The 21,881-nt window shown below is 56.9% G+C and overlaps 13 protein-coding genes across 13 annotated transcripts; 7 read left to right on the forward strand and 6 right to left on the reverse strand.

Moving 5' to 3' along the window:
• Nucleotides 1–170: 170 nt before the first annotated feature.
• Nucleotides 171–1,772, forward strand: ACRALDRAFT_1077976 (uncharacterized protein). Its single transcript, XM_071018714.1, has 2 exons — nucleotides 171–400; nucleotides 482–1,772. The coding sequence occupies exons 1-2, from the start codon at nucleotides 186–188 to the stop codon at nucleotides 1,386–1,388; spliced, it is 1,122 nt and encodes a 373-aa protein (XP_070871941.1). The 5' UTR covers nucleotides 171–185; the 3' UTR covers nucleotides 1,389–1,772.
• A 536-nt stretch (nucleotides 1,773–2,308) lies between these two features.
• Nucleotides 2,309–3,543, forward strand: ACRALDRAFT_1065903 (uncharacterized protein). The gene is made up of 2 exons (XM_071017240.1): nucleotides 2,309–2,883; nucleotides 2,945–3,543. Exons 1-2 carry the CDS (start codon nucleotides 2,564–2,566, stop codon nucleotides 3,423–3,425), a joined length of 801 nt encoding a protein of 266 aa, XP_070871942.1. The 5' UTR covers nucleotides 2,309–2,563; the 3' UTR covers nucleotides 3,426–3,543.
• Nucleotides 3,544–3,665: 122 nt separating this feature from the next.
• On the forward strand, nucleotides 3,666–4,852 carry ACRALDRAFT_1065904 (uncharacterized protein). Its single transcript, XM_071017241.1, has 2 exons — nucleotides 3,666–4,443; nucleotides 4,501–4,852. Exons 1-2 carry the CDS (start codon nucleotides 4,352–4,354, stop codon nucleotides 4,802–4,804), a joined length of 396 nt encoding a protein of 131 aa, XP_070871943.1. The 5' UTR covers nucleotides 3,666–4,351; the 3' UTR covers nucleotides 4,805–4,852.
• Nucleotides 3,850–4,853, reverse strand: ACRALDRAFT_1095187 (uncharacterized protein; the record flags this gene model as incomplete). Its single annotated transcript, XM_071019766.1, has 3 exons — nucleotides 4,501–4,853; nucleotides 4,089–4,443; nucleotides 3,850–4,050 (listed from the first exon to the last, which is right to left on the reverse strand). The coding sequence occupies exons 2-3, from the start codon at nucleotides 4,242–4,244 to the stop codon at nucleotides 3,850–3,852; spliced, it is 357 nt and encodes a 118-aa protein (XP_070871944.1). The 5' UTR covers nucleotides 4,245–4,443; nucleotides 4,501–4,853.
• A 670-nt stretch (nucleotides 4,854–5,523) lies between these two features.
• On the forward strand, nucleotides 5,524–6,110 carry ACRALDRAFT_1036585 (uncharacterized protein; the record flags this gene model as incomplete). Its single annotated transcript, XM_071015029.1, has 2 exons — nucleotides 5,524–5,951; nucleotides 6,011–6,110. 2 exons carry the CDS (start codon nucleotides 5,524–5,526, stop codon nucleotides 6,108–6,110), a joined length of 528 nt encoding a protein of 175 aa, XP_070871945.1.
• Nucleotides 6,111–7,263: 1,153 nt separating this feature from the next.
• Nucleotides 7,264–9,286, reverse strand: ACRALDRAFT_2067010 (uncharacterized protein; the record flags this gene model as incomplete). Its single annotated transcript, XM_071022096.1, has 2 exons — nucleotides 7,264–9,087; nucleotides 9,164–9,286. Coding segments are annotated over 2 exons (1,947 nt in total), but the record flags the coding sequence as incomplete, so codon positions are not given.
• Nucleotides 9,287–10,240: 954 nt separating this feature from the next.
• ACRALDRAFT_1065907 (uncharacterized protein) lies at nucleotides 10,241–10,743 on the reverse strand. Its single transcript, XM_071017242.1, has one exon. The coding sequence runs from the start codon at nucleotides 10,703–10,705 to the stop codon at nucleotides 10,511–10,513; it is 195 nt and encodes a 64-aa protein (XP_070871947.1). The 5' UTR covers nucleotides 10,706–10,743; the 3' UTR covers nucleotides 10,241–10,510.
• Nucleotides 10,744–11,835: 1,092 nt separating this feature from the next.
• On the reverse strand, nucleotides 11,836–12,472 carry ACRALDRAFT_1065908 (uncharacterized protein). The gene has a single exon (XM_071017243.1). It carries the CDS (start codon nucleotides 12,374–12,376, stop codon nucleotides 11,852–11,854), a length of 525 nt encoding a protein of 174 aa, XP_070871948.1. The 5' UTR covers nucleotides 12,377–12,472; the 3' UTR covers nucleotides 11,836–11,851.
• Nucleotides 12,473–12,633: 161 nt separating this feature from the next.
• Nucleotides 12,634–14,516, forward strand: ACRALDRAFT_1072714 (uncharacterized protein; the record flags this gene model as incomplete). Its single annotated transcript, XM_071018013.1, has 2 exons — nucleotides 12,634–12,929; nucleotides 13,043–14,516. 2 exons carry the CDS (start codon nucleotides 12,634–12,636, stop codon nucleotides 14,514–14,516), a joined length of 1,770 nt encoding a protein of 589 aa, XP_070871949.1.
• A 412-nt stretch (nucleotides 14,517–14,928) lies between these two features.
• Nucleotides 14,929–15,992, reverse strand: ACRALDRAFT_1058659 (40S ribosomal protein eS7; the record flags this gene model as incomplete). Its single annotated transcript, XM_071015949.1, has 3 exons — nucleotides 14,929–15,295; nucleotides 15,364–15,446; nucleotides 15,831–15,992. The coding sequence occupies 3 exons, from the start codon at nucleotides 15,990–15,992 to the stop codon at nucleotides 14,929–14,931; spliced, it is 612 nt and encodes a 203-aa protein (XP_070871950.1).
• Nucleotides 15,993–16,274: 282 nt separating this feature from the next.
• On the reverse strand, nucleotides 16,275–18,048 carry ACRALDRAFT_1065910 (uncharacterized protein). Its single transcript, XM_071017244.1, has 3 exons — nucleotides 17,340–18,048; nucleotides 17,140–17,254; nucleotides 16,275–17,086 (listed from the first exon to the last, which is right to left on the reverse strand). The coding sequence occupies exons 1-3, from the start codon at nucleotides 17,913–17,915 to the stop codon at nucleotides 16,485–16,487; spliced, it is 1,293 nt and encodes a 430-aa protein (XP_070871951.1). The 5' UTR covers nucleotides 17,916–18,048; the 3' UTR covers nucleotides 16,275–16,484.
• A 282-nt stretch (nucleotides 18,049–18,330) lies between these two features.
• On the forward strand, nucleotides 18,331–18,918 carry ACRALDRAFT_2061318 (uncharacterized protein). Its single transcript, XM_071021967.1, has one exon. It carries the CDS (start codon nucleotides 18,347–18,349, stop codon nucleotides 18,662–18,664), a length of 318 nt encoding a protein of 105 aa, XP_070871952.1. The 5' UTR covers nucleotides 18,331–18,346; the 3' UTR covers nucleotides 18,665–18,918.
• Nucleotides 18,919–19,520: 602 nt separating this feature from the next.
• ACRALDRAFT_1065912 (uncharacterized protein) lies at nucleotides 19,521–21,813 on the forward strand (the record flags this gene model as incomplete). The annotated part of the gene is made up of 2 exons (XM_071017245.1): nucleotides 19,521–19,849; nucleotides 19,935–21,813. 2 exons carry the CDS (start codon nucleotides 19,521–19,523, stop codon nucleotides 21,811–21,813), a joined length of 2,208 nt encoding a protein of 735 aa, XP_070871953.1.
• Nucleotides 21,814–21,881: the final 68 nt, after the last annotated feature.

Below are 21,881 nucleotides of genomic sequence, written 5' to 3' on the forward strand. Positions count from 1 at the left end.
TACCATGGTATGGGCATGGTTCACCAATCATTCATTTTGCCTACCTACGATGTAGTTCGCACTGTTATCCTGTTGTACAGGTACGGCGTGAGATGTCCTCCGTTCTTTATAATGGGGAGGCTGCCTGCTTCCAACACCACGAGCTTACACCGCTCACACTCCGTATACAGAAGACGACCAGTACCATGAGCTCTATGAGTGGCAAAGAATTTCTCGCAAAGGTCAAAAATAGGGAGATTCCGGTTGACAGCCATGAACGAGCATTACGAGTCGCTTTTACCTATCTGGTTAATAAAGCCATCTACGGCGCGTTCCAAATAGATCATGGAGTGTTCTCTGTCGTTGAGAAGCTTCACGAGTATGGGTGGACATTTGGCCAGGGAGATTTGAAGTTTAATCGGTGAGACCCCAACTTTCAAGTAGAGGCTGCCCTGTTGCCTGCCTTGGCGAGGAAGAGAACTCAAGCTGATAATTGAAACAGTACGCTGGACATATTTTACCTAGCCCAGATGGCAGCCGGCATCTACCGCTGTACCGACGAGGATAAAGCCATCTTTCCATCTGAAGATGACTGGGAGAAAGTGTATGACCAGCACCACCACTTGTTCAGCCCGGACGCCTGGAAGCAGTACTACTCGCTGGCGTTTCTTAGACAGGAAGCCTCGGCTCGCTTCTACCGCCTCCCTGACCTACTAGACGTGCCAGACTCGGGCGACCCGCTCGGGATGCCACGGCCAAAGGGACGCGGCGGCCACTTCACCAAACTCCCCCGCTGGGCACACAACGTTAAGCGGACTCAGCTTAGACAACCGACCCTCTCCGTCGAAACCATGAAAGAGATAGCCCTCTCCACCCTCCAGGAGACCATCTCGCGCCTGCGGGAGGATTATCCAAGCGTCCAACCATACTCGGAGACGCAAGCCTGCTTCTGGCTCAAAGCTGAGCGCATGGGAGAGCCCGCCCCCTCGTGGGCTCCCTCGGCGGGATGGGACTATAACCGATTCGGCTATCTTATCGTTCAAGGTATCTATGATACTTGGGCATGGGAAGCGCACTACTCGCCGGAACGATGGAAGGATTCGGTTGGCGTTGTGCCGGCCCTCGAGCCGGATTTGGATGGGACGCGCAAGAGCGAGGTGAACTGGTGTGGGTGGCCGGACGGCGCGGGACCAGGTGCTATGGCATGGATGATGGGGTGGGACCCGGAACTCGGGAGTGAAGAGGATATTCTGTTTCTAACCGCTGTTGCGGTGAAAGAAACGGAGGGCGTCGATGCCAGTCTAGGCAATCTGGACTATGCAACGCGATCGCATATATTCTTAGCGGTGATACGTGCGGCGTTTCAGACGGAGAGCGAGAGGGAGGCATCGATACACGATCTGAAGTGACGGATAGTAGAGACGGGTAGGATCGATGAGAGCAAGGCCGAGGAGTGGATTCGACAAGCGTTGATGGTCATGGAGCCGTATACGCATAAGCGGCAAGACGGGTGGCCTGCTGCTGTTGAGGATCGGAGTGAGTTATTACGGGAGATTCTGCTGGAAAATGGGCAGCTTTTCGGTCGATGGAAGCAATGGCCGTCTTGTAAGGAGTTTCATTTTGAGCTGCAACCGAGACGGAAAGAGGCAGCAGGTACTCTGTAGCTCTTCAGGGGCAGTGTCTACAGTATATAGCTCCACTGTATAGTAGGATCCCCAGGGTCTCTCGGGTCGGAATATAAAGAGGCCACAATATATAGTGGGTAAGCATTAATGACGAGCAGTTTCTTACGTAGACACCTATGCGCGTTACAGTGACGAGACAAAACTGTCGAGCAATTGTACTTACCACTCCACGCCAAGAACCCGGCGTAGGTATGTACATTTACTCGACATTTATGTCGACTTACTGTACCTACTCTTCACTTATACTTTATCACTGTACAATGAACGTCCAACCTTACAACGCGATTGTCCTAATTATTTTTACTTCTTTATCTTATTGCTTTCTATTTCTTCTCAACGACATGGCGCAGCGGTTGGTGCGGATAGAGAATTCATTACTTACGTAGCGTCGTATAATTGGGAACAGTCCCGCCGTACCTCCTGTACTATGACGTCGGCGGGGCAGACCACTCCAGCGTGGTGGGGACGCCGTGGGGATAGAGGGAGAAACTCGGAACGCCCAGAGGGCAGAGGAGGGGCAGTGTGTAGATCTGGAGGGGCACCTGCGTAGCAGTCCGGCGTTTGTTGTCACTGGCGTGTATATAGTCTATGTTATGCCACGAATAGTTACAAGAAGAGTGTACATGTGAATAATGTGTACATGTCCGCAAGGCGGGGTTGTTGGGTTGCTGCTTCCCTCTCGGCTCTTCCAAGCCTGATCCCCCACCCTGACTTTGACTCGAGTAGGTACCTGGATTGACGAGACGGTTACAAAAGCTAGATTTTCTTTTCTTTTCTTTTTTTCTTCTTTACCTTTTCCCCTCTTTCGTTCTTCACCTCCCCTTTCCCAATTCCTCGTCATTCCATCCATCGTCCACTTCCTCGCCCGCTCCAACTTCGACTCAGCCACCTCGCCCAAGATGCCCATCGAAATCCCCAAGGCCACCCGCCTCCTTGACCTCTTCTCCCTGAAGGGCAAGGTCGTCGTCATCACCGGCGCGTCCGGCCCTCGCGGCATGGGCATTGAGGCCGCTCGCGGCTGTGCCGAGATGGGCGCCGACGTCGCCATCACCTACTCGTCCCGCAAGGAGGGCGCCGACAACAACGTGGCCGAGCTCGAGAAGGAGTACGGCGTCAAGGCCAAGGCCTACAAGTGCAACGTGGCCGACTACGACTCTGTCGAGACCCTCGTCAAGGACGTGATTGCCGACTTTGGCAAGATTGATGCCTTTATTGCCAAGTAGGTCCCCTGACTCCTCTCACATCCCCTTCTCGAGTCCCAAGAACGCTGACACGTCTAGCGCCGGTGCCACCGCCGACGCGGGCGTCATCGACGGCTCCAAGGACGACTGGGACCGCATCATCCAGATCGACCTCAACGGCGTCGCCTACTGCGCCAAGGCCGTCGGCGCACACTTCCGCGAGCGCGGCACCGGCTCCTTCGTCATCACCTCGTCCATGTCCGGCCACATCGCCAACTACCCCCAGGAGCAGACCTCGTACAACGTCGCCAAGGCCGGCTGCATCCACATGGCCCGCTCCCTCGCCAACGAGTGGCGCGACTTTGCCCGCGTCAACTCCATCTCCCCCGGCTACATCGACACCGGCCTCTCCGACTTTGTCGGCAAGGAGACCCAGGACCTCTGGCTCTCCATGATCCCCATGGGCCGCCACGGCGACGCCAAGGAGCTCAAGGGCGCCTATGTCTACCTCGTCAGCGACGCCAGCACCTACACCACCGGTGCCGATCTCATCATTGACGGTGGCTACGTGTGCCGGTAAAGGAGTGGGTTTGGGACTTGGATTTTGAATAGAGAATGACGTTATGAGCAATATACCAGGGAGACCTGATTCTAGTGATGACCGTTCTATAATCACCTGATGTTACTGTATAACCGTGAAGGAGCCATTTAATAACAAGCCGTCGTAGATCCTGGCCTCTTAAGTTTATACTACGTCTCTAGAAAAGCATGGTAGTATCGTAATGCCAAAGTAGGTAGTGCATATAGTGTACTTTGTATATAGATAAACAAGTCCTTTATAATTAAATAATATCGAAAGATATTAAAGGTATTACATTTAAAATAAACTTGTATCGTCCTTTGTTTATTTATCTGACTAGATATAGCATTGTAGGATTAGTGTAGTAAACAAAAAGCAAGTTTAGAGAAGTAAAAAAGAGTTCGGGACTCGGTGCCGTATATCCCTACATCTCTGTCGCTCTGTTCGGTGTCGTCGGTATGTTGTTGGTCGTCGTCTCGCTTCGGTCGTCGGTTCGGTGTGTCGTCGGTGTGTCGTCGGGAGTGTCGTCGGGAGTGTCGTCGGTGTGTGTCGGTGAGTCGTCGGGTGTCGTCGAAAATTCGGTAGTCGTAGCGCAATTCGAACTCGGTGTTGTCGGTGACCCCTCCTATACCAGCCAGTCTGTTTGACCCGAGTTCATTCCACTGCACCGCCTTCGGATTGGTGATGGGTGTTTGTTGAAGTGGGCATTATATACGCAGGGCCGCTCTTCCCATGTTCAACCAAATGCGCGCCTTCCACAACAATCTCTTGCTCAAGAGACGGGTGGAAGGTGCGCGGCCGGCCACCGCACGGGACCATTCACCTCAACCGGCAGAGGTAGCACAGTACTGCCAGCACCACCTACCGAAAAGGGCGCAACAGTGAAGCTTCTGGGGCTTCCTGAATGTATTGTCCGCAACACCACGATGGTGTTTGTACTGCGTGACGGTGGACGAATTGGTATTCGCATTATGGACAGCACCACCCAACACACAACAGTGATAGGTTGTATCGAGAACTGCCAGCACATGTTAGCCGTTTTTTCTTTATAATGTTCGAGAATGCATGTCTGTACCTTGCCCTGTTTCTCTCGTCTGGACTATTGCCAGAGAAACCAGTTATGCACATTGTCCAGTCGTGCAGTTGACCCTCTGAACTCCCCTCCCCCGGACAGCCGCATAATACTACAAGTCACTGGCAACTGTTTCGTGCAGACCTACGAGATGTATATCGAGAAGCTAGGACGTCCCATTGTCTGGGGAATTCATGGACCGTGGGATGCTCGGGTATCGTTAGATTCGGTACAGCTCGCAGACAGCGCATTTCGAAAGGCGACGGAGTTCAGACGACAAGACAAGAGAGTCAATTCGAGCAATTGAGTTCGACTACAGCGGGCAATTCATCCGGGACTATGGCCAAGTTGAATTAGAGTTGGGAAGACGTGAAAATACCTCCCCCGCATTCGAATGCAACGTTGTTATCTTGGAGTCGTATTCGGAACCCAGGTTTGTCCTTGTCCGAGATGCGGGGATCGGGAACCGGCACACACAGTATTTTTGTAGTGCTTACACTGTATACTCTCTTAAGAAGCTGACTAATGTCCCGGTATGCCTTGCTCCATTCGGGACTCCCTGCACTGAATCCCAGGGACAAGACGAAGACCAACAACGTTCAACGGCGACAAGACGCGACGATCAGTTGTGTCCTTCGTACGACGTTGATGTCTTTCTGGTTGCCTCTTCTTCGCCCTGGCTTCCTTTGACCCCATTTCCTCCACCCATCACAACAACTTCAACATCGTAGCGCACTCCCACTTACAGCGCATCACTGATCGCATCACTGATCGCATCGCATCGCATCGCATCGCATCGCCGCCATCATGGTCTCAACCCGCTCCACCTCTCGATCCGCGACGGCCGAGCCGCTCGCCTCCACCCCGGACCCAGAAGACCTCCTCTCCCCCAAGTCGCAACGCACCACAGCCAGCAACAGACGCAAATCCCCCACCACAACCACCACCACCGCCGCCCCCCCTTCTCCCTCCCCATCACGCCCTCCCCTCACAGCACACACGCCAACCCGCCTCACCCTCCTCTGGATGGCCATCTCCCTCCCCCTCGTGGCCTGGGACACCGCCTACGTGCTCCTCCGCCCGCACACCATGCCGGGCGGCTCGCTCCACTGGCCCCTCTGGACCCCCTACGCCCTCTACGGCACCATCGACGGCGTCTACGGCTTCAAGGCCTGGCACGCCCGCGACGGCTTCACCGCCGCCCAGGGCCTGCTCAACCTCGTCGAGTCGGTCCTGTACATAGCCTACCTGTGGCTCGCCATGCGGCCTGGCGCCCGCCGGTCGACGTCGCCGTCAGGGAGGGAGAACGCGCTGGCCTTGCTGATGGGGTTTAGTGCCGCTGTCATGACCCTCAGCAAGACCGTCCTCTACTGGGCTAGAGAGTATTATGCCGACTTTGATAATATCGGCCATAATGATGCTTTCACCCTTTTCTTCCTTTGGATTATCCCCAAGTGAGTTCATGTTTTCTCAAAGAAAATGGAGGCGGGAGCGTACTAACGACGTTGAATAGCGGCGCCTGGCTTGTCGGGTCCACGTACATGATTTTCTCCCTGGGCGGCGACATTCTCGATCGGCTGACCCTTTCTCTGGAGGTGGGTAAATCGGAGTGAGGTGGGTGAACATGGTAATGCGTTTTTCTTGTATGATTTTGTGTGATAATGTTGGGTATAATGACGACCTCGAGAACATGACACTCAGGCGCAGAGGAGACATGGCACGAGTACGCTCTGTCTTGATGATAATGAGGCGCATATAATAGGCTGTACGGACGCAAAGTACGACGGACGCTGTTGATCGACCCTTAATATTGGACATTTTAGCACCTCACCTTAGTTATGGCATTCATTTGAATATTTGGTGCTTTTGATTACTATCATTCCTCTTCTGTTTTGCCTTCCATAAACGACCGGCGCATGAAAGACGGCGCCCGAGAATAAAAACAGTCGCTAAAACACTGCGCTCATTTCCTCCGAGAACCTTAAGGAGCGATGGGGTATCGAGTATCAGATCCAGCGGGACCATAACGAGCGGAATAAATGGTACGAAAATGATTTGGTAGGTGACGGGCCGAGTGTGTCGAGCCGTCTGGTCGACATGACGTTTAGGCGAGCCATGCAAAAGGAGAGATGTTGCCTGAAGATACCACTCGGTGGAAAGTGGGAGGTTGAATACCAGTGAAAAAAAAAGAGGGAATGGATTCAGGAAGAAATCACGCGTTCACGCGTTCGTCGTGGTAGGCGCAGGCCCGGGATACTTTAACCCCCCCAAGTCGTTAAACTGCTCCCACACGGGCCGAATGTCCTCGTCCTCCTCCAAGGCCGGTGTCAGGCCGCACCCCACCGCGCGCGACCGGGAAGGCGGGACCTTGTAGCAGTGCTGCCCTTCTCCCACCAGCGCCATGTACGTGCGGGTGTACTCGGCACTGCCATCGCCAACCATCGCCCCCTGCATGCGACCCTCCATATCCGGCCCAAGGCCCTGCCGTCGAGACGAGGGTGGGGAAAGCGTCGGGCCAACAACGTACGAGCGCGTCTCGCGGTGACGGGAGCGCGTCGGCGGCATCGGCTTGAGGATGGGCGTCGTCTCGGGACCGCCGAGTGTCGGCGAGAAAGAAGCCGTAGAACCGGGATGCGGACTCGCGGGGACGGACGAGAGCGGCGTTTCGGTCGTCGCTGTGCTTTCGGCGTTCGACGGCGTTGTGAGGTAGGAATCCGCCGAGACCCTGCTTTCCGCGGTTCCTGAGCCGGGCGATTCGACTCCCAGGTCCTCGGGGTCGACGCTGACAGCGTGCGTCCCGTTCCCGTAGCCGTGGACCATGATTTCGTGGTAGGGCGGAGACGTCCGTCGCGTCGGGGAGGGCGGTTCGGAAGCTGGTTTCTGGAAGCCCCTGAAGAGGGTCATGGATCGCCGGAACGTGTTGCTGCGGGAGAGGGAGAGGGTTCGCGTCAGGCTCCGCGTGCGCTCGGGGAGGCTGGGTGGCGACCGCTCCGTCGTGGTCGGTCGGTGCGTGAGCGCAAAGTAGTCAATGTCCGGCTTGATCTCGATCACCCGTGTAGGAGACGCCTGGATGCTCCAGGTGCGTTCCGGCATCGAGGACGCCCGGCTGGGCCGCGGGTCGACCGCCCTGGCCTGGGCGAAACTACCCAACCTCGTCCTCTTCTCGCCTTCCTTCCACGGGGGCAGGTTCTCGGTCGATACAGCGATATTGTATTCGACGTTGCGATCGCTCACCTCGGCCGGGATGCGGGTGCAGGAGCGCAGCGCCTGGTAGACCGAGTAGACCAAGATCCAACGTACCTTGCGGGCATCGAGGACGTCAATCTTTTCGCTGCGGTCGCCACGGCCGGTGGTGGGTGTAACGGAAAGCTCCTCGAACCGCCGGTACGCCTGGACGAGATCGTTCTGGAGGATGCCGTGCTTGCGGTGGTTGGAGGCGCGGATGAGGGCCGCTTGGGAGAGGAGTCGGTAGTCTGGGCGCTGCCTGTCCTGCTTGGTCATGACGGAGAACCACGCAAACCGCCGAGACGGGGGAGGGGTGGGTGGAACATCGGGCAGCAGAGGGAGTGGGTGGGCGAGCGACTCGTATCGACACCGGAGATCGAACGAGTGCACCGTCTGCATGACGCAGACACTTCCCCGGGCCAGCGGCGGGGTTGTCTCGGCCGGGGTAAAGCGCTCGTCGACGAGGAGCTCATAGAGTGCCTTGAAGTCGTGGAGCATCAGGCGGTAAATCTCGGGCTCGAAGATGGTGCTGCGGGTATCCGTGGAAGGGGGAGGGTAGTATCCGAGTTTGTTGGAATAGAAATCGAGGAGGAAGGAGCGGAAGCGTTCGAGGTGTGCCCTCCCGCCTGGCGGGAGACCAAGGAACGTTTCGGAGAGTTCGTCTTGGAGAAATGTACGCAGCATGTTGCCGGCCTTGCTTAGCCGCAGGTCCATCTCGGCACGGGCCCGCCGTATCAGCTTCCTGGAGACGGAGCTGATGAGCTGATATTCCGGGGCCGAGAAGAGGTGCTCGCTCATCCCGGCACAATGAGCAAAGGCGTTGATGAAGAGATCGCGCAGCTGAAATACCTCGGCTAGGCGTAGCACGGCCAGCGCGTGGGTCGGCTCGTTGCCGATGTCCAGGTAGCCCTCCCCCTCCAGGTAATCCATGAGGTCGGCGACGTGGTCGGCATCGTGGGCCCTAAACTCCGACAGGACGTTGAGGAGGGCGACCAGGGCAGAGCCCAGGTATTCGCCGACGAGGGATTTCCGGAACACCCATGCGAACAGGTTGCGGGCCGCGAGGTGGTAGAGGAAAGCCTCGCGCTTATCGGCTCCCGGGGGAGCTGGGATGAAAAGATCCACTCGGCGCGTCGGGTTCGAGCTGTGCCAAAAGTCCAGGTTGTCCAACTGGTGGTGTCCGGGCATCGATCCGGGAGAACACTCTTCGAGCACGTCGGGCGCGATGAAGCGCTGGATCAGGGGATGGCATTTCGCTGCCAGCAACGGACCCAGGGGTACCTTGAAGGCGGCACCTCTCCGTGATTGTCCTTTGCCATACAGGTGAACAAAGCAGTTGCCGTCTCGAAACCACAGGTCGGGGTCCTAAGCAAGATGTCTAGTGAGTTTACGTCACGTTGATGGACGTTCTTCAAGAGACAGCAAAGCAGGGAGGACTTACCCTCCTCAAGCTATCCCAGTCAGTACACGACCGAGCCGCACCATCCCATTTCTTGACCCGAGTGCTCAGAGGTGTTCGTCCTTCCACAAAGGAGCCACGCCGTGATCGGGATGACCAGCTATGGGCTCGAGACGGCAGAGAATGACTCTGACTTTGGCTCTGATTCCGGATCTGGTTCGCGCTCGGGCGCCGGAACCCCGGGGAGGCGCTTGATATTGACATGGTCGTCATGAGGTGAGCCTGCCTCTTGTAAGATGACGCGACGAGAAAGGGGGAAAGACGGTTGAAGGTGGTTAGGGGCCCAGTCAGTTAAGAAGGATTTCTTTTCGTTCCGTGCGTGTGATTGCTCCCTAGACAAGAAATAGGGAGTACGAGAAAGCTGGGGTTGGATTGGACGGGCAGTGGGTGATGATGATGCGATGACCGTGACGAAGGGCGAATATACAGGTCCACCGTCCACACAGGATTAGCCGGATGCGTCGACCTGGACGTCCCCAAGACTAAGACCTTGCACTAGAAGATTTCCAGGCCCGTTCCCGTCTCCTGTGATGATCTGGTGGGCGAGGGGCGAAAGAAGACCTTTTTTTTTTGGCCTCCTTTTAAACGGAAGAAAAGAAAAGGAAAATGTCCCTGTAATGACGTTGGGGCCAGCTGGAGGTTGATGTTGAGGTCGATTTGTAAAGGTTCCTCGACATGACTGCAGTGACTACGTTCGTCGTACCCCATTTGAAGGCGCAGGCAGTGAGATAGGTAGTACGAATAGATGGATAGATCGGCGTACGTTCGCGGAAGGTTTGCCGCTTGCGCTCTGTCGGCTCCGGGTCGGACGAAAGCAAAAAGGGGCCCCAAAGGCCTACAGCGTAAGGAATGCGTCGGAATACCGGACGGGACGAGGACAGGATGTCTCACCCATCCAGTTGACAAGCTCGAAAACAAAAAAAAAAGACGAAACGAGAGGCGAAGAGAAGAAAATGGAAAGAAAGAAAGAACCCCAAATGCAGCTAATCAAAGCCAGTCAATCAGCCTTCTGGCTACGGGAAGAAGTGAATTATATCATGACCGGGTTCACCTTAGTTTGAAGGTTGTTGGGCACGGGCTGCGCTTCAGGTGAGACATCAATACCATTCCCCCCGTCCACGGTCTTGGCGGACTTGTGAAGCGATCTAATGAGTACTCGAGTGGTAGTCTAGTAGTTTTCCTCATCGTTCACTGAGCGGCGATGGCGTCAGGTCAGGTCTGAGTGGCATTCGAGTCGCTTGACTGGACTGTGTAACGCCATCACAGATGGACTAGACGTGCGCTAGTGAAAGGAGCTGTAATGAAATAAGCAGGCCGGCGTCCCGGGCATTAGCATCGCATCAGCGGCTGACAGGTACTGAGCTGGCACACAAGGGACAGGGGACGGATACAACGTATGCGCGATTTGTGCCAGTTGGCGGTGCAGGCAACCTGACGTGTACCTAATAAGCGCCAGATGTACCAGATGTACGTTGTATGCGATGCAAAGGCGAAAGGATAGTCGGTGAAGATGGACGCGGGCATACCGGTCCGTTACTGAAAACAGTGAAGACAGGAACCGGGACGTTGTGAAGTGATGGCATGAGAGTATGAGCCAGGGACCAGAGCATACCAGCCCTGAACATGATCGACGACAAGAACGCCGGTCACGGATGGACGAGAATGCTCCGAAGATCCATGCCTGTCGCCAATGCCCTTTCAGCCTGCTAATCTCGCGTTGTACTTGGTCATGATTACCACAAGCCCAACAGAAGAGCTGCACTGGTTCGGCTAAGCTCCTGTGGATCCTCGTCGACGGATTTTTAGCGTAATCTTGTTGGCGAACCGAGGATAATCTCCGTCTCCGCTGGGCTGGGTCTTGTCTTCTTGGCGTCACCAAAGAGCTTTCTTGGAATTCGTTTCCGCAGAGATCGCAAAAGAGCCAATGACTGACTTCCACCCAATGTACACATAGGTAAATCCAGGCAAGGACATTAGCATCGTCATCGTACTCGGGCTCTCGGTGATCTTCGGCCTTGGCTCATCGGCGAGACAACCCGTAGGTTGAAGGATTACTCGGTAGTGAACGTCATCCGTGCTACCGGGTGGTCAGTTTTCCATCGAGAGAGATCATCGACTCTCCTGATTAGGATTTCTGTGCAACTCTGCAGAACGTCATCTATCGGGACCGCAAGTGCGTTTCTTCATCGAAAACGTCGAGGCATACATACGGGCCCCGGCCAGGCCCATGTTTCGGTTGTCGGGCATCATGTGCAGTTACGTTGTACCGCGCTCGTATCAGCTGCAAACTATCACCTAAAGGTCGTCCGTAATCAGATTGCATCCACACAGGCCTCAGCGCGGTATCGGAGGGAGGTTCTGGAATCTGCCACTCGAATTTGTCGCTCCAGGAGAATGGGCTGAGATGGAAGTCAAATTAGAAACATGACGGGAGCGTTCCTAGACCATAGACAGAAGATGCTGGATGCGGCTTTCCTTGACTCCCGCACAGGAACATACCGGATGCAGCATGTCGAGGCCAGAAAACCCAACGGGAAGAACGAATTCCCGCCCAGTCCGGCGTGCGAGTCTGGAAAGTTCTGACGGTCTCACAGCCCTATCCGTTTTCTTGGTGCTCAGCACGTCTGGGCCGAGGACGGAGTAAAGCGAAAAGTAGAACTACGCGTCGCTCTACTGCACGAGGGAGATGATAACCGGCATCGCAACACCTGGCCTGTGATTTGAAGATAACCGACCGACTCCGTTGGAGTCATGAATTTCCGGGTCTGTGAGTCGATGCCCATTGACCAGAGACAAGAGAGACAGGAAAACGCCATGGGGACATTGTTCCGACATTCCAAGCAGCTCAACGGATACCGACAATCTCTCGTCGGCCCACGGACGAGGGATGGCTGCAGAATCTCTCTTTGCACCGGCGAGATAAGCTAATGCCGCAGATTGGGAATTCGATGGATGCACGAATGCTGAGGCATTGCATGTGCAAGATGAAAATGGACATTGTATCACTGGCGAGCGATGCTCTTGTGCAGAACAGACGGCTCGTTGCATTCCAAGCGATGCATCAGACTTTATCAGCATGCCGTGTACGAGCTGGTCAAGACGTAGATGGAGGATAACGGGTTGTTGGATGGAAATGACAGCAGAGACGCCAGAGAGGGAGGACGAGAAGAAGAGAAGAAGGGACGCACAAAGCATGAAACATGAACGAAACGCATGAGATCACGAGATCTATCTTATCAAGCAATTACCATATAAGGTACGTACCTACTGTACATGGACGATAAGATAAGAGAGTGCCCGCGATAAGATAAGACATCCTTACAGTGTAACCTCTGTTCATACTGTACTTGACACGGTCTGGAGGACCTCGAATAACTCCCAACGCGATTATCACCGTCGTTCACGCCGCCCACCTAACATACGATTTGCGGGGGTTTCCAAGGACGGGAGACATGGCATCCCTAACTCCCTACACCTACATCCAATGCCCTTGTTCCGATACCAGCTTCTCCTCGTCCGCAGCCCCGACCTCCGACGACAAGACGGAACACGAAGACGATGGTCGCACCTTTGATCCTCGCGCCCCTCGCGCCAATTACAGCCTCTTTCCTCTCGAGTACCTATTGTACTGCGAGGACTGCCATCAGATCCGCTGTCCTCGTTGCGTGACGGAGGAAATCGTCACCTACTACTGCCCCAGCTGTCTTTTCGAGGTACCCAGCAGCAACCTCAAAACCGAGGGCAACCGGTACGTTGGCGGTTGCGTTGCCAGGCTTCCGGCCTCTACTTCTCTACACCTTCACCCGGCCTACCCGGGTCACTCTGAAGATTTGTACAAACGCTTACTCGCACCCCGGCCAGATGCACGCGGAGCTGCTTCCAGTGTCCCATTTGCATCGGACCCCTCGTCGTCACCAGTCTCGAGGCCCCTCCTGATCCGACCCTACTCGCCACCGACCATGCCGCGCAACCGACGGGCCCCTACGTCCTGACCTGCTCCTACTGCCACTGGAGCTCCACCGAGATTGGCATACAGTTCGACAAGCCCAACGGAATCTACCAACAGCTGACCAAGGTGTCCAACGGAGGCAAGCCGCGTCTGACCGCCAAGGCGTTCAAAGAACGCTCTCGGAGAGAGAAAGACGCGGACCCCGAATCCCTCTCGTCCCCTCTCCAGAACCGCGACATCGATGCCGAGCTCCAGTTCTCCCAGCTCAAGGCCTTTTACCAGTCCCAACTCAACGAGACCAACCCGCAAGCCGCCGCCGGCCTGGGCTCGCTGGCCGACCTCGGCATTTCGTCCCCCGGCTCCCTCTCGCGCATCATGAGCATCTATACCGGCGCCGGCCAGGGCGCCAGCCACAAGCAGTCTCGCGGACGACTACCCGTCATGCGCGAAGCCCGCACGCTCGACGAAGGCTTCCAGGAAGCCGACCTCGACGACTCGGCCATCATCGAGAAGCTCCGCGCCTCGACGTTCGAAGACACCGCCTCGGCCGAACAACGCCTCGCACAGCAGACCATCCCCCACCACCACTACCACCACCACCACCGCGCCGGCCGCTTCGTCGACGACCTCCGGCCCGTGCCCCACCTCCTCCGCACCACGCGGTCCAAGCGCTGCCCCGCCTGCCGCCACATCCTCACCAAGCCCGAGTCCAAAATCTCCAACCCGCGTTTCCGCATCCGCCTCATCGCGGGCAACTACATCCCCACCATCACCGTGCGGCCGTTCCACACCCCCGAGTCGCATAACGTGCCGTCCGGGTTGCGGCCACCGGTGCCGGGCGAACTGTGGCTCGCGCCGCACCGCGCGTCGCACTACGTGCTCCGGTTCGAGAACCCGATTTTCGAGCCCGTCAAGGTGACGCTCGCCACGCCGGCGACCACGCCCGGGCGGTTCGCGAGCACGGTGACGGTGCTGTGTCCGCAGTTCGACATTAGCGCGAACACGGACATGTGGGACGACGCGCTCAAGGACGACGGGGACGTGCAGCGGAGGAGGGGCGAGGATGGGGCGCCTGCGCAGCCCGAGGCGGGGAAGATCTGGGAACGCGGCCGTAACTGGGTGAGCGTCATTGTCGAGGTCGTCCCGGCGTCGTTGCGGCTCGATAGCTTGCCGCCGGGCCCGGGGGGGGAAGAGCCCGACCAGAGTCCCCTGAAAGAAGACGAGGATGTGCTGGAGATACCCATGTTTGTGCGGGTCGAGTGGGAGGCCGATACGCGGGACGACATGGGCAGCTCGACTGCAAGCAGGGAGACGAGGGAGGCTAGGGAGAAGAGGGAGCTGGCGTATTGGTGTGTTCTCGGCCTCGGCAGGATAGCTCGGGAGTGATGGTGAAGGACAGGAAAATGCAATGGCATGCGATGTGAAGAGCCATTGAGACATGAGATACACCCTACGATAGATACTCATCACGAGGCATTTCATTCAGAGTGAGATGGACCATGATCAGTCAATCAGCGGAACCTAAAGGGCAGAAGAAAACAAAAGTAATGTTCATGGTTATCATCAATGCACGTTTGGCAGCTTGCTCTGAATTCTCAAGCTACATCTCTAGACGCCGGAGCCCGAGCCCTTTTTAAGTGACCAACCCAGTCAAAGTCAACGACCCATGCTAACGACTCTTCCCCTCGACGGGGGAAGTAGTAGGTAGGACGTGCGTTGGGGGGAATCATGCCCTGAGTAAAATTGTCCGTATGTTTCAATACATCCCTAGTTCCATCAACTCTCGCATGCTGCCCGTTTAGTAGTCGGTGGCGGCGCTCTGGGGGAACTCAAAGGTGATGCCGCGGCCGGTGAGCTTGCGGTAGACCTCGGAGTAGGTGTCGAGGCGGTAGTCGACGCCGCCGCGCTCCTTCTCGTCGAGGATGACCTTGAGGACCTTGCTGCCGTCCTCCTTGCTGCGGAGGCGCTTGCCGACAATCTCGACGGGGTAGACGAGGTCGGCGAGGATGGCGTCGTGGACGGCGGTCAGGGTGCGGCTGTAGGGGCGCTTCTGCTTCTGGGTGTTGCGGGCGCGGCTGGAGCGCTTGGGGCGGGGGAGGATGCGGCGCGAGGCCAGGAAGACGACGTGCCTCTCGGAGAACTTCTTCTCGAGCTCACGGGTGAGGCTGCAGGATTGTTAGCGTTCGTGGCTTTTGATTTTCTCAAATAAGGGCTTCGACGAGGGTTGACATACCGCTGCTGGACTCGGTGGAAGCCCTGCAGGGAAGGGACGGGGACAAAGATGACAATTGCCTTCCTGCCGTGGCCAACCTCGATCTAATCAAGACCAGAAGAGTCAGCGTGCGAGCTCCAGGACGAACCTTGGACCGCTTCCCGTCCTGTTCCACTGTTGGGTTGTTTCATTTTTCTTTTTGTTCTTCAATCTTTTTCTTCACAACCAGTCCATCGCGACTCCGACCCCACAGCGCAAAGCGGTATGTTATTTCTCCCATAGAGATTGAATCGACCAGAGAAGAATTCATGGTGCCATCGCGCTCAAGGAAAATATAGGACATAGCGGCTGGCCGCCCGTGAGATCAAGTTCGGGTCGGTCGTCGCGTGGAAGATAGTCTTCGGTTGGTGCCGAGGGAACAGGGTAACGAAAAGAACGGGTCGGCGGTCCTCAGGCTGGTTTGATTTCCTGTCTCAAGTAATTCTCACCTCACGGGCAGAGACGATCTGCAGAGGACGAAGGGCGACCTTGAGGTCGGCAGTGTTGGACTCGAGGTCGTACAGAGCCTGAGCGATGCTCTGCTCGAGCTCGGAGGGGTTGGCCCGCGAAGGGCTGTTGTGGGCGATCTTGTTCAACGCGGGGCCGCTCATCTTGTCTGGTCGTCTGTCGGTCGACTGGGAGGGATGCTGGGTTGATCGGTATGCGGTTGTCGTGAGGGTTAGTAGATGGCTGTCGAGGGGAAAGTTTTGGGTGGTGTGAATGGACCAGAGTTAGAGTTCGATTGGAGCGAGTCGCAAAGATTGGGGTTTCGAGCCCTGATAGTGGGGCGGAATTGTGGGTGAAAAATTAATTGGATTTGCTTAGTAAGAAGGCGTTGAGCAGGTCCACTTTTCTTATCATTTTTCTTATCATTTTTCTTATCATTTTTCTTATCAGTTTTCTTACATTTTCTTATCACTCTTTCTTTTCTTTTTCATCATCTCGTAACTTATTCGAATGCTCCTCAACTACGAGAACCTCCACTCAATCGAGAGGGTTTGAAAAGTCCAGATCAAGCTGCTTCAATGTCACCACGGTCCATTCCTTTGTAGGCTATGGCTGTTCAAGGCCACCATGACGAGAATACGTTAGACTTGTGCATGCTACATGGTGGCCAGTAACCACCGCATCCCCTCCCAATTCTCAACAACGGTAGGCAGAATCTGATCAGCAGGCAAGACGAAACCACCGCCGGCAGCATCGGCGGGACTCAGCTCGTAAGCCCACGCCAGCTCGGCACCCGCCACATCGTACACGTAGTCCATACTACCGCCGCTCGCGGCATAGAGCTCATCGCAGACAGGCCCGACAACGTACTTGGACCCCGCAACCGTCTCGACAGCCCGGGCGGTGCCGGCAGCGAGCTCCATCTGACGCTCGTAGTTTTCGACGCGGGCGTCGCAGTTTCCGCCGTACGGCAGGAGGATGAGGTGGCCGTAGCTGTGCCAGTCGATGAACAGCTTGATCCCGTCGTCGTTTGCGCTGGCCACCTCGTCGGTAAAGGTCACCAGGGAACGCATCTCGGCCGTATCGCCGGGGCAGAGGCCGCGGAAGGTCTGGGCACAGGGGTCGTCCGAGGCGCCGCCTGTCACGTTCCAGAAGTGAGGCCAGTTGCGGTTGACGTCCGTCCCGACGCAAGTTTCGGCGCCGCGCGGTTGGCGATTCTTGCGCCACAAGCGGTCTGTGGTCTGCGTGTGGACGAAGCCTGGAGATTGTCGTGAGACGATGTCGACGAATGGGTGTACTCAGTATACATACCATCTGGATTGACGACAGGGAGGACATAAAAGTCGTAGGCGTCCACAATGGCCTTGACTTCTTCGGTGCCGTCCAGGTAGCCCGAGATGAGCTGGTACATCAGATACTCGACAGTCTGGGCATCGGCAGTTTGGTTAACCGTTGGGCACGTTCTTCACGTCCACCCTCGACGACTTGGACCAGGTCGCCCTCCCACATACCATGGTTGTGATCCACTCGCGCGCGTGGACAGTAGCGTGCCAGTACACGGCAGGCCGGCCACCTTTACCATTCTCTCCCCAGAAATGGATGCCCTGGATAGGGCGGCCCTCGTGCGACTCGCCGGCGGTAACGAGCTCGGAGTTGTCGGGGAACGCGAGGTGCAGGTCCTCCAAGAAGCGGAGGTGGTCGTCGTACGAGTGGTAGCTGTCGAACCACTCGAGATCGGGCAGGTCGGCGCTTCCGGTTTTCCGCTGGTAGGGCCGGAGGGGACCCTCGGAGTGGATGTCCCTGCCCAGGTCCTCGTGCACTACGGCGGCGTCGAGACCGAGGGCGTCAAAGGCGTCGATGTCGTCCGGGGCGACGGCAAGGTCGAGGTGGTCGATGGTGTCCGGGTTGAAGTTGACGAAGCGCAAGTGGCGGATCTGGGATTCGACCGAGTCCAGGGCGGCGTGGGTGTTCACCCTGTAGACTCTGTAACCGTCGTATACGACTCTGGGATCAAGTGGCGCGATGATCCGTGCGGATACCAGAGATAAAGCGGCGGCCGCAAGGCCAGTGAGTGCATGTAGCTTCATCGTGATGGGTGGTAGGGTGAGTATTGGGTCAATAGTTATGGAGTTGATGTCCAACCGGGCTTTGACTGGCACTTGGATGGAGAGAGAAAGGTCACGACATACACCACGATTCCTCGTCCAAGGGAATATTAGGAATTGCAAGGGAGAAGCTGCGGAATTCCTTCTTACGATAGGGAGGAGGGCGCGACAACTACCGTTGATCCCGTCGGAGCTTCTTTCGGGATCATCTCCATTCGTGCCACATTATCGACCGGTAAGTCCTACCAGGTGTCCTTGCGAAGGACAATGCTTGGGCCATCGCCCGGGTCACTCGACAGAAAGCGGAAGGTGGTAATCAGTTTGGCCAGCTCTACGACATGCTCATGTCGATCGTTTCTGGGCAACCTAACGATGAGCACTTTGTCTTGTATTCCGAAAGGTCAACCAAAGTCATGTTCTTATCGTCTGACTCGTTCACAGCCGATCGCCAAGGAGACATGCATCCCTCCGTAATCGTCGGCCGGCGACCTGTTCATGAGGGGACGAGGTGCCACATTCGGCGACAGACCGAGTCACCGTCCACCGATGCCGGCCGGACTACCGGTCGTGATACCGTGAGAGGTCGAGTGCTGATGTTTATGGTAAAGAGAATCGCGACACTTGTATTGACAGAACGAATGACCAAAGCAGGGCCCCTCGACGATCGTGCATACAAACCCCTCGTCTTCGATGCTGGTCTAGGCTGGCTCCCACCTCACCTTGTATGGTAAGCTCAGGCTGCGTGCGACCCTGCGGACTCACTCTCAGCGCCAATACGAGAGTGCCATTGGACGCTGCAGGAAGTGGAAACTTGAAAGAAAGACACACGCGTGAGTCTGACATACGTTTCCCCTCCTTGTGTTCTGATCCTGCGGCGTGCGCCAACTGCCGAAGATTTCAAATGAATCTCAATGTAATGTCAAGGCATGAAATCAATCTCATTCATGGATGAGGCCCATGATAAAGGAAACTATTGGCGTCAAAACCGTCTCGACATATTGTCATTGGTCCAGGTCTGGTGATGCGACTCGGCACAGACGCGCGGTTCAATTGATCGCTCAATTGATCGCTTTCTTCCCCCGTTCTTTGTTTTTAGTGCGACTCTCGGGTAGTCGTACAAGGGCCAAGGATGAAACCGACCTTATAGGGCCCTGGTGTCCAGTCAGATTCAGTGGAGGCGCTGACGTGTCGAGGTCTCGGCGCTTGATCTGTCGGGACTGGACCCCCATCAGCGTCTTTCGTCTTTCGTCTTTCGTCTTTCGTCTTTCGTCTTTCGTCTTTCGTCTTTCGTCTTTCGTCTTTCGTCTTTGATTTGCGGCTCCGACGCAACTTGCATCCTTCTATCTGATCGCCGGAAAAGAAGAAGCTTGGTCAGCCTGGAAAGAACTTGGGTCCACCGATTATGGTGCGTCGGCTTCACACATCGTGCATCTTGACCTCTTGATCTCTTGAGCGACGATTGTCCTGGAACACCGCAGACTCGTTCGCCAATTCACTCACTCTTTTCGCTCTTTCTTCTCAGCGTCGCTCATTTCGCTTCTCGGTGCTCTTGTCCCGGCCTGCAACATTCGACTCATCCCATGAACTATGCTCAGAATCCCGTCCATCCCGGTCATCCCTCCCATCATCCAGACCCCCGGTCCCTACCGGGAGACTTGCAACGACAAGTATGTCGTCAAGTACAACTTTGCTGATGTCGGTATGCTGCTTGCCTCGCTTTCCTGTCAAAGGACTCGAGACGCATTGTGGTTGACCTCCCAAGACCCAGAACAAGCCACCGAAGAGTTGAAAACACTCCTCGCCGACCTCGAAGACACGGGTCTGCAGACCGAGGTCCGCCCTGGCTACGACGAAACCCTCTTGATCTTTGTCAAAGTCCCACGCGACCTCCTCGGCAACACCGTCTACAAGTCGAGGTTTGTTCTCTTGTCCTTCCCTTTCCCTACCTTGGCTCTCACGTGCCTCTTTTCCCTCGGCTCGAATCCTAACCAGCTCTCTCAGAGTCAAGGACTGGTTGTATGGCGTCGTACACGACCATCCCGGCGGCACGAAAACCACCGTCGTCGACGCCCACTACGAAGCCGAGGACATACTATCCGTCTACCACCTCGTCAACTGGCCCAAAGAGCACGGCGGCGCCGGCATCACCCCGGGCATCGGCCAGTGGAAAAACATCGAGGCCATCTTCCCCCTCCACAACCAACACACCAACCAGAAGCTCCTCGCCCACCTGAGCAGGCGCGTCTTCCTGACCACCGACGACCTCGATAAGATCCGCGACATCTGGGGGTCCAAGGTCGCCTTCTACTTCGCCTTCCTCCAGACCTACCTCGTCTTCCTCTTCTTCCCCGCCGCCGCCGGCGTCGTCGCCTGGCTCGCCCTGCCCAAGTACTCCCTCGCCTACGCCATCACCACGTGCGTCTGGTGCACCGTCTTCCTCGAGTACTGGAAGCTCCGCCAGGTCGACCTGAGCATCCGCTGGAAGGTCAGGGGCATCACCCAGGTCGAGGTCAACCGGCCCCAGTTCATCTGGGAGCGCGTCGTCACCGACTCGGCCGGCCGCACCCACTACTACTTCCCCAAGTGGAAGCAGGTCGTCCGCCAGCTGCTGCAGTTCCCCTTTTTCGGCGTCGCCACCGCCGCCCTGGGCCTCCTCATCGTCTTCGTCTTCGCCATGGAGGTCCTGATTTCCGAGTCGTACGACGGGCCCTACAAGTTTTACCTGGAATACCTCCCCACCGTCCTGCTGGCCGTCGCCCTCCCCTCCATCACCTCGGCCCTCGAGGGCGTCGCCGAGTCGCTCACCCAGTACGAGAACCACCGCACCGAGAACACCCACGAAAAGGCCCAGGCGCAAAAGGCCTTTGTCCTCAACATCGTCACCAACTACCTCCCCATCCTGCTCACCGCCTTTGTCTACATCCCCTTTGGCGACGACGTGGTCCCCTGGCTCGAGGTGCTCATCGCCCGGGTCCTCGGCCACCAGCCGCCGCGCGCCGACAAGGCCTTCCAGTCCGACGCCGACCGCCTGCGGAACGAGGTCATCGCCCTCGTCGTCACGGGCCAGCTCACGGGCTTCTTCGAGGAGAACATCATCCCCTTTGCCCGGCACCGCTTCCGCGGCTGGTGGCGCGAGGTGCGGCGCACGCGCGCCCACGCGGGCGACGCCGCCGCGGGCCTCCTGGCCCTCGCCGACGACGACCCGGACGAGGCCGACTTTCTGAGCCGCGCGCGCCGCCAGTCGGTGCTCCCGGACTACGACGTCCAGGAGGACATTGCCGAGATTGTGCTCCAGTGGGGCTACCTGGCGCTCTTCTCGCCCGTGTGGCCGCTGATCCCGCTGGGGTTCCTGGTCAACAACTGGATCGAGCTGCGGTCCGACTTTTTCAAAATCGCCACCGAGCACAAGCGCCCGCACCCGGTGCGCACCGACGGCATCGGGCCCTGGGTGCACTCGCTCGACCTGCTCACTTGGTTCGGGAGCCTCTCGACCGCCGCCATCGTGCACATGTTCAGCGCCGCCGGCTTCGGCCCGAACCGCTGGATGTCGCTGCCCATCACCATCTTTGTCAGCGAGCACGTCTTCCTGCTGTTCCGCGGCCTGGTGCGCTTCCTGCTGAACCAGCTCGGGTCGGCGCAGATCCGCGAGGAGAGGAGCAGGCTGTACGCCATGCGGCTGCTGAGGCTGGAGGAGCTCGAGGCGAACAAGCGGGACGGGCTGGGGCTGACTGTCGCCGAGCGGGAGCGCCGCAAGTCGGTGCGCGCCACGGCGGGCGATAAGCTCTTTACCAAGCAGGTGGAAGAGGGTGTCAGCGCCGCCATCGGTGCAGACCTGATCCGGCGGTTTAAGGAGGTGGGCGAGTCGAAAAAGAAGAAGTGATGAATGTATGATATGATTGATGAATGATGACTATTTAGACTTGCTTCGGATCGGTTCAAGTGGTTCTG

Source organism: Sodiomyces alcalophilus (assembly GCF_042370955.1).
Source record: "Sodiomyces alcalophilus JCM 7366 unplaced genomic scaffold ACRALscaffold_8, whole genome shotgun sequence".
Lineage (NCBI taxonomy): Eukaryota > Fungi > Ascomycota > Sordariomycetes > Glomerellales > Plectosphaerellaceae > Sodiomyces > Sodiomyces alcalophilus.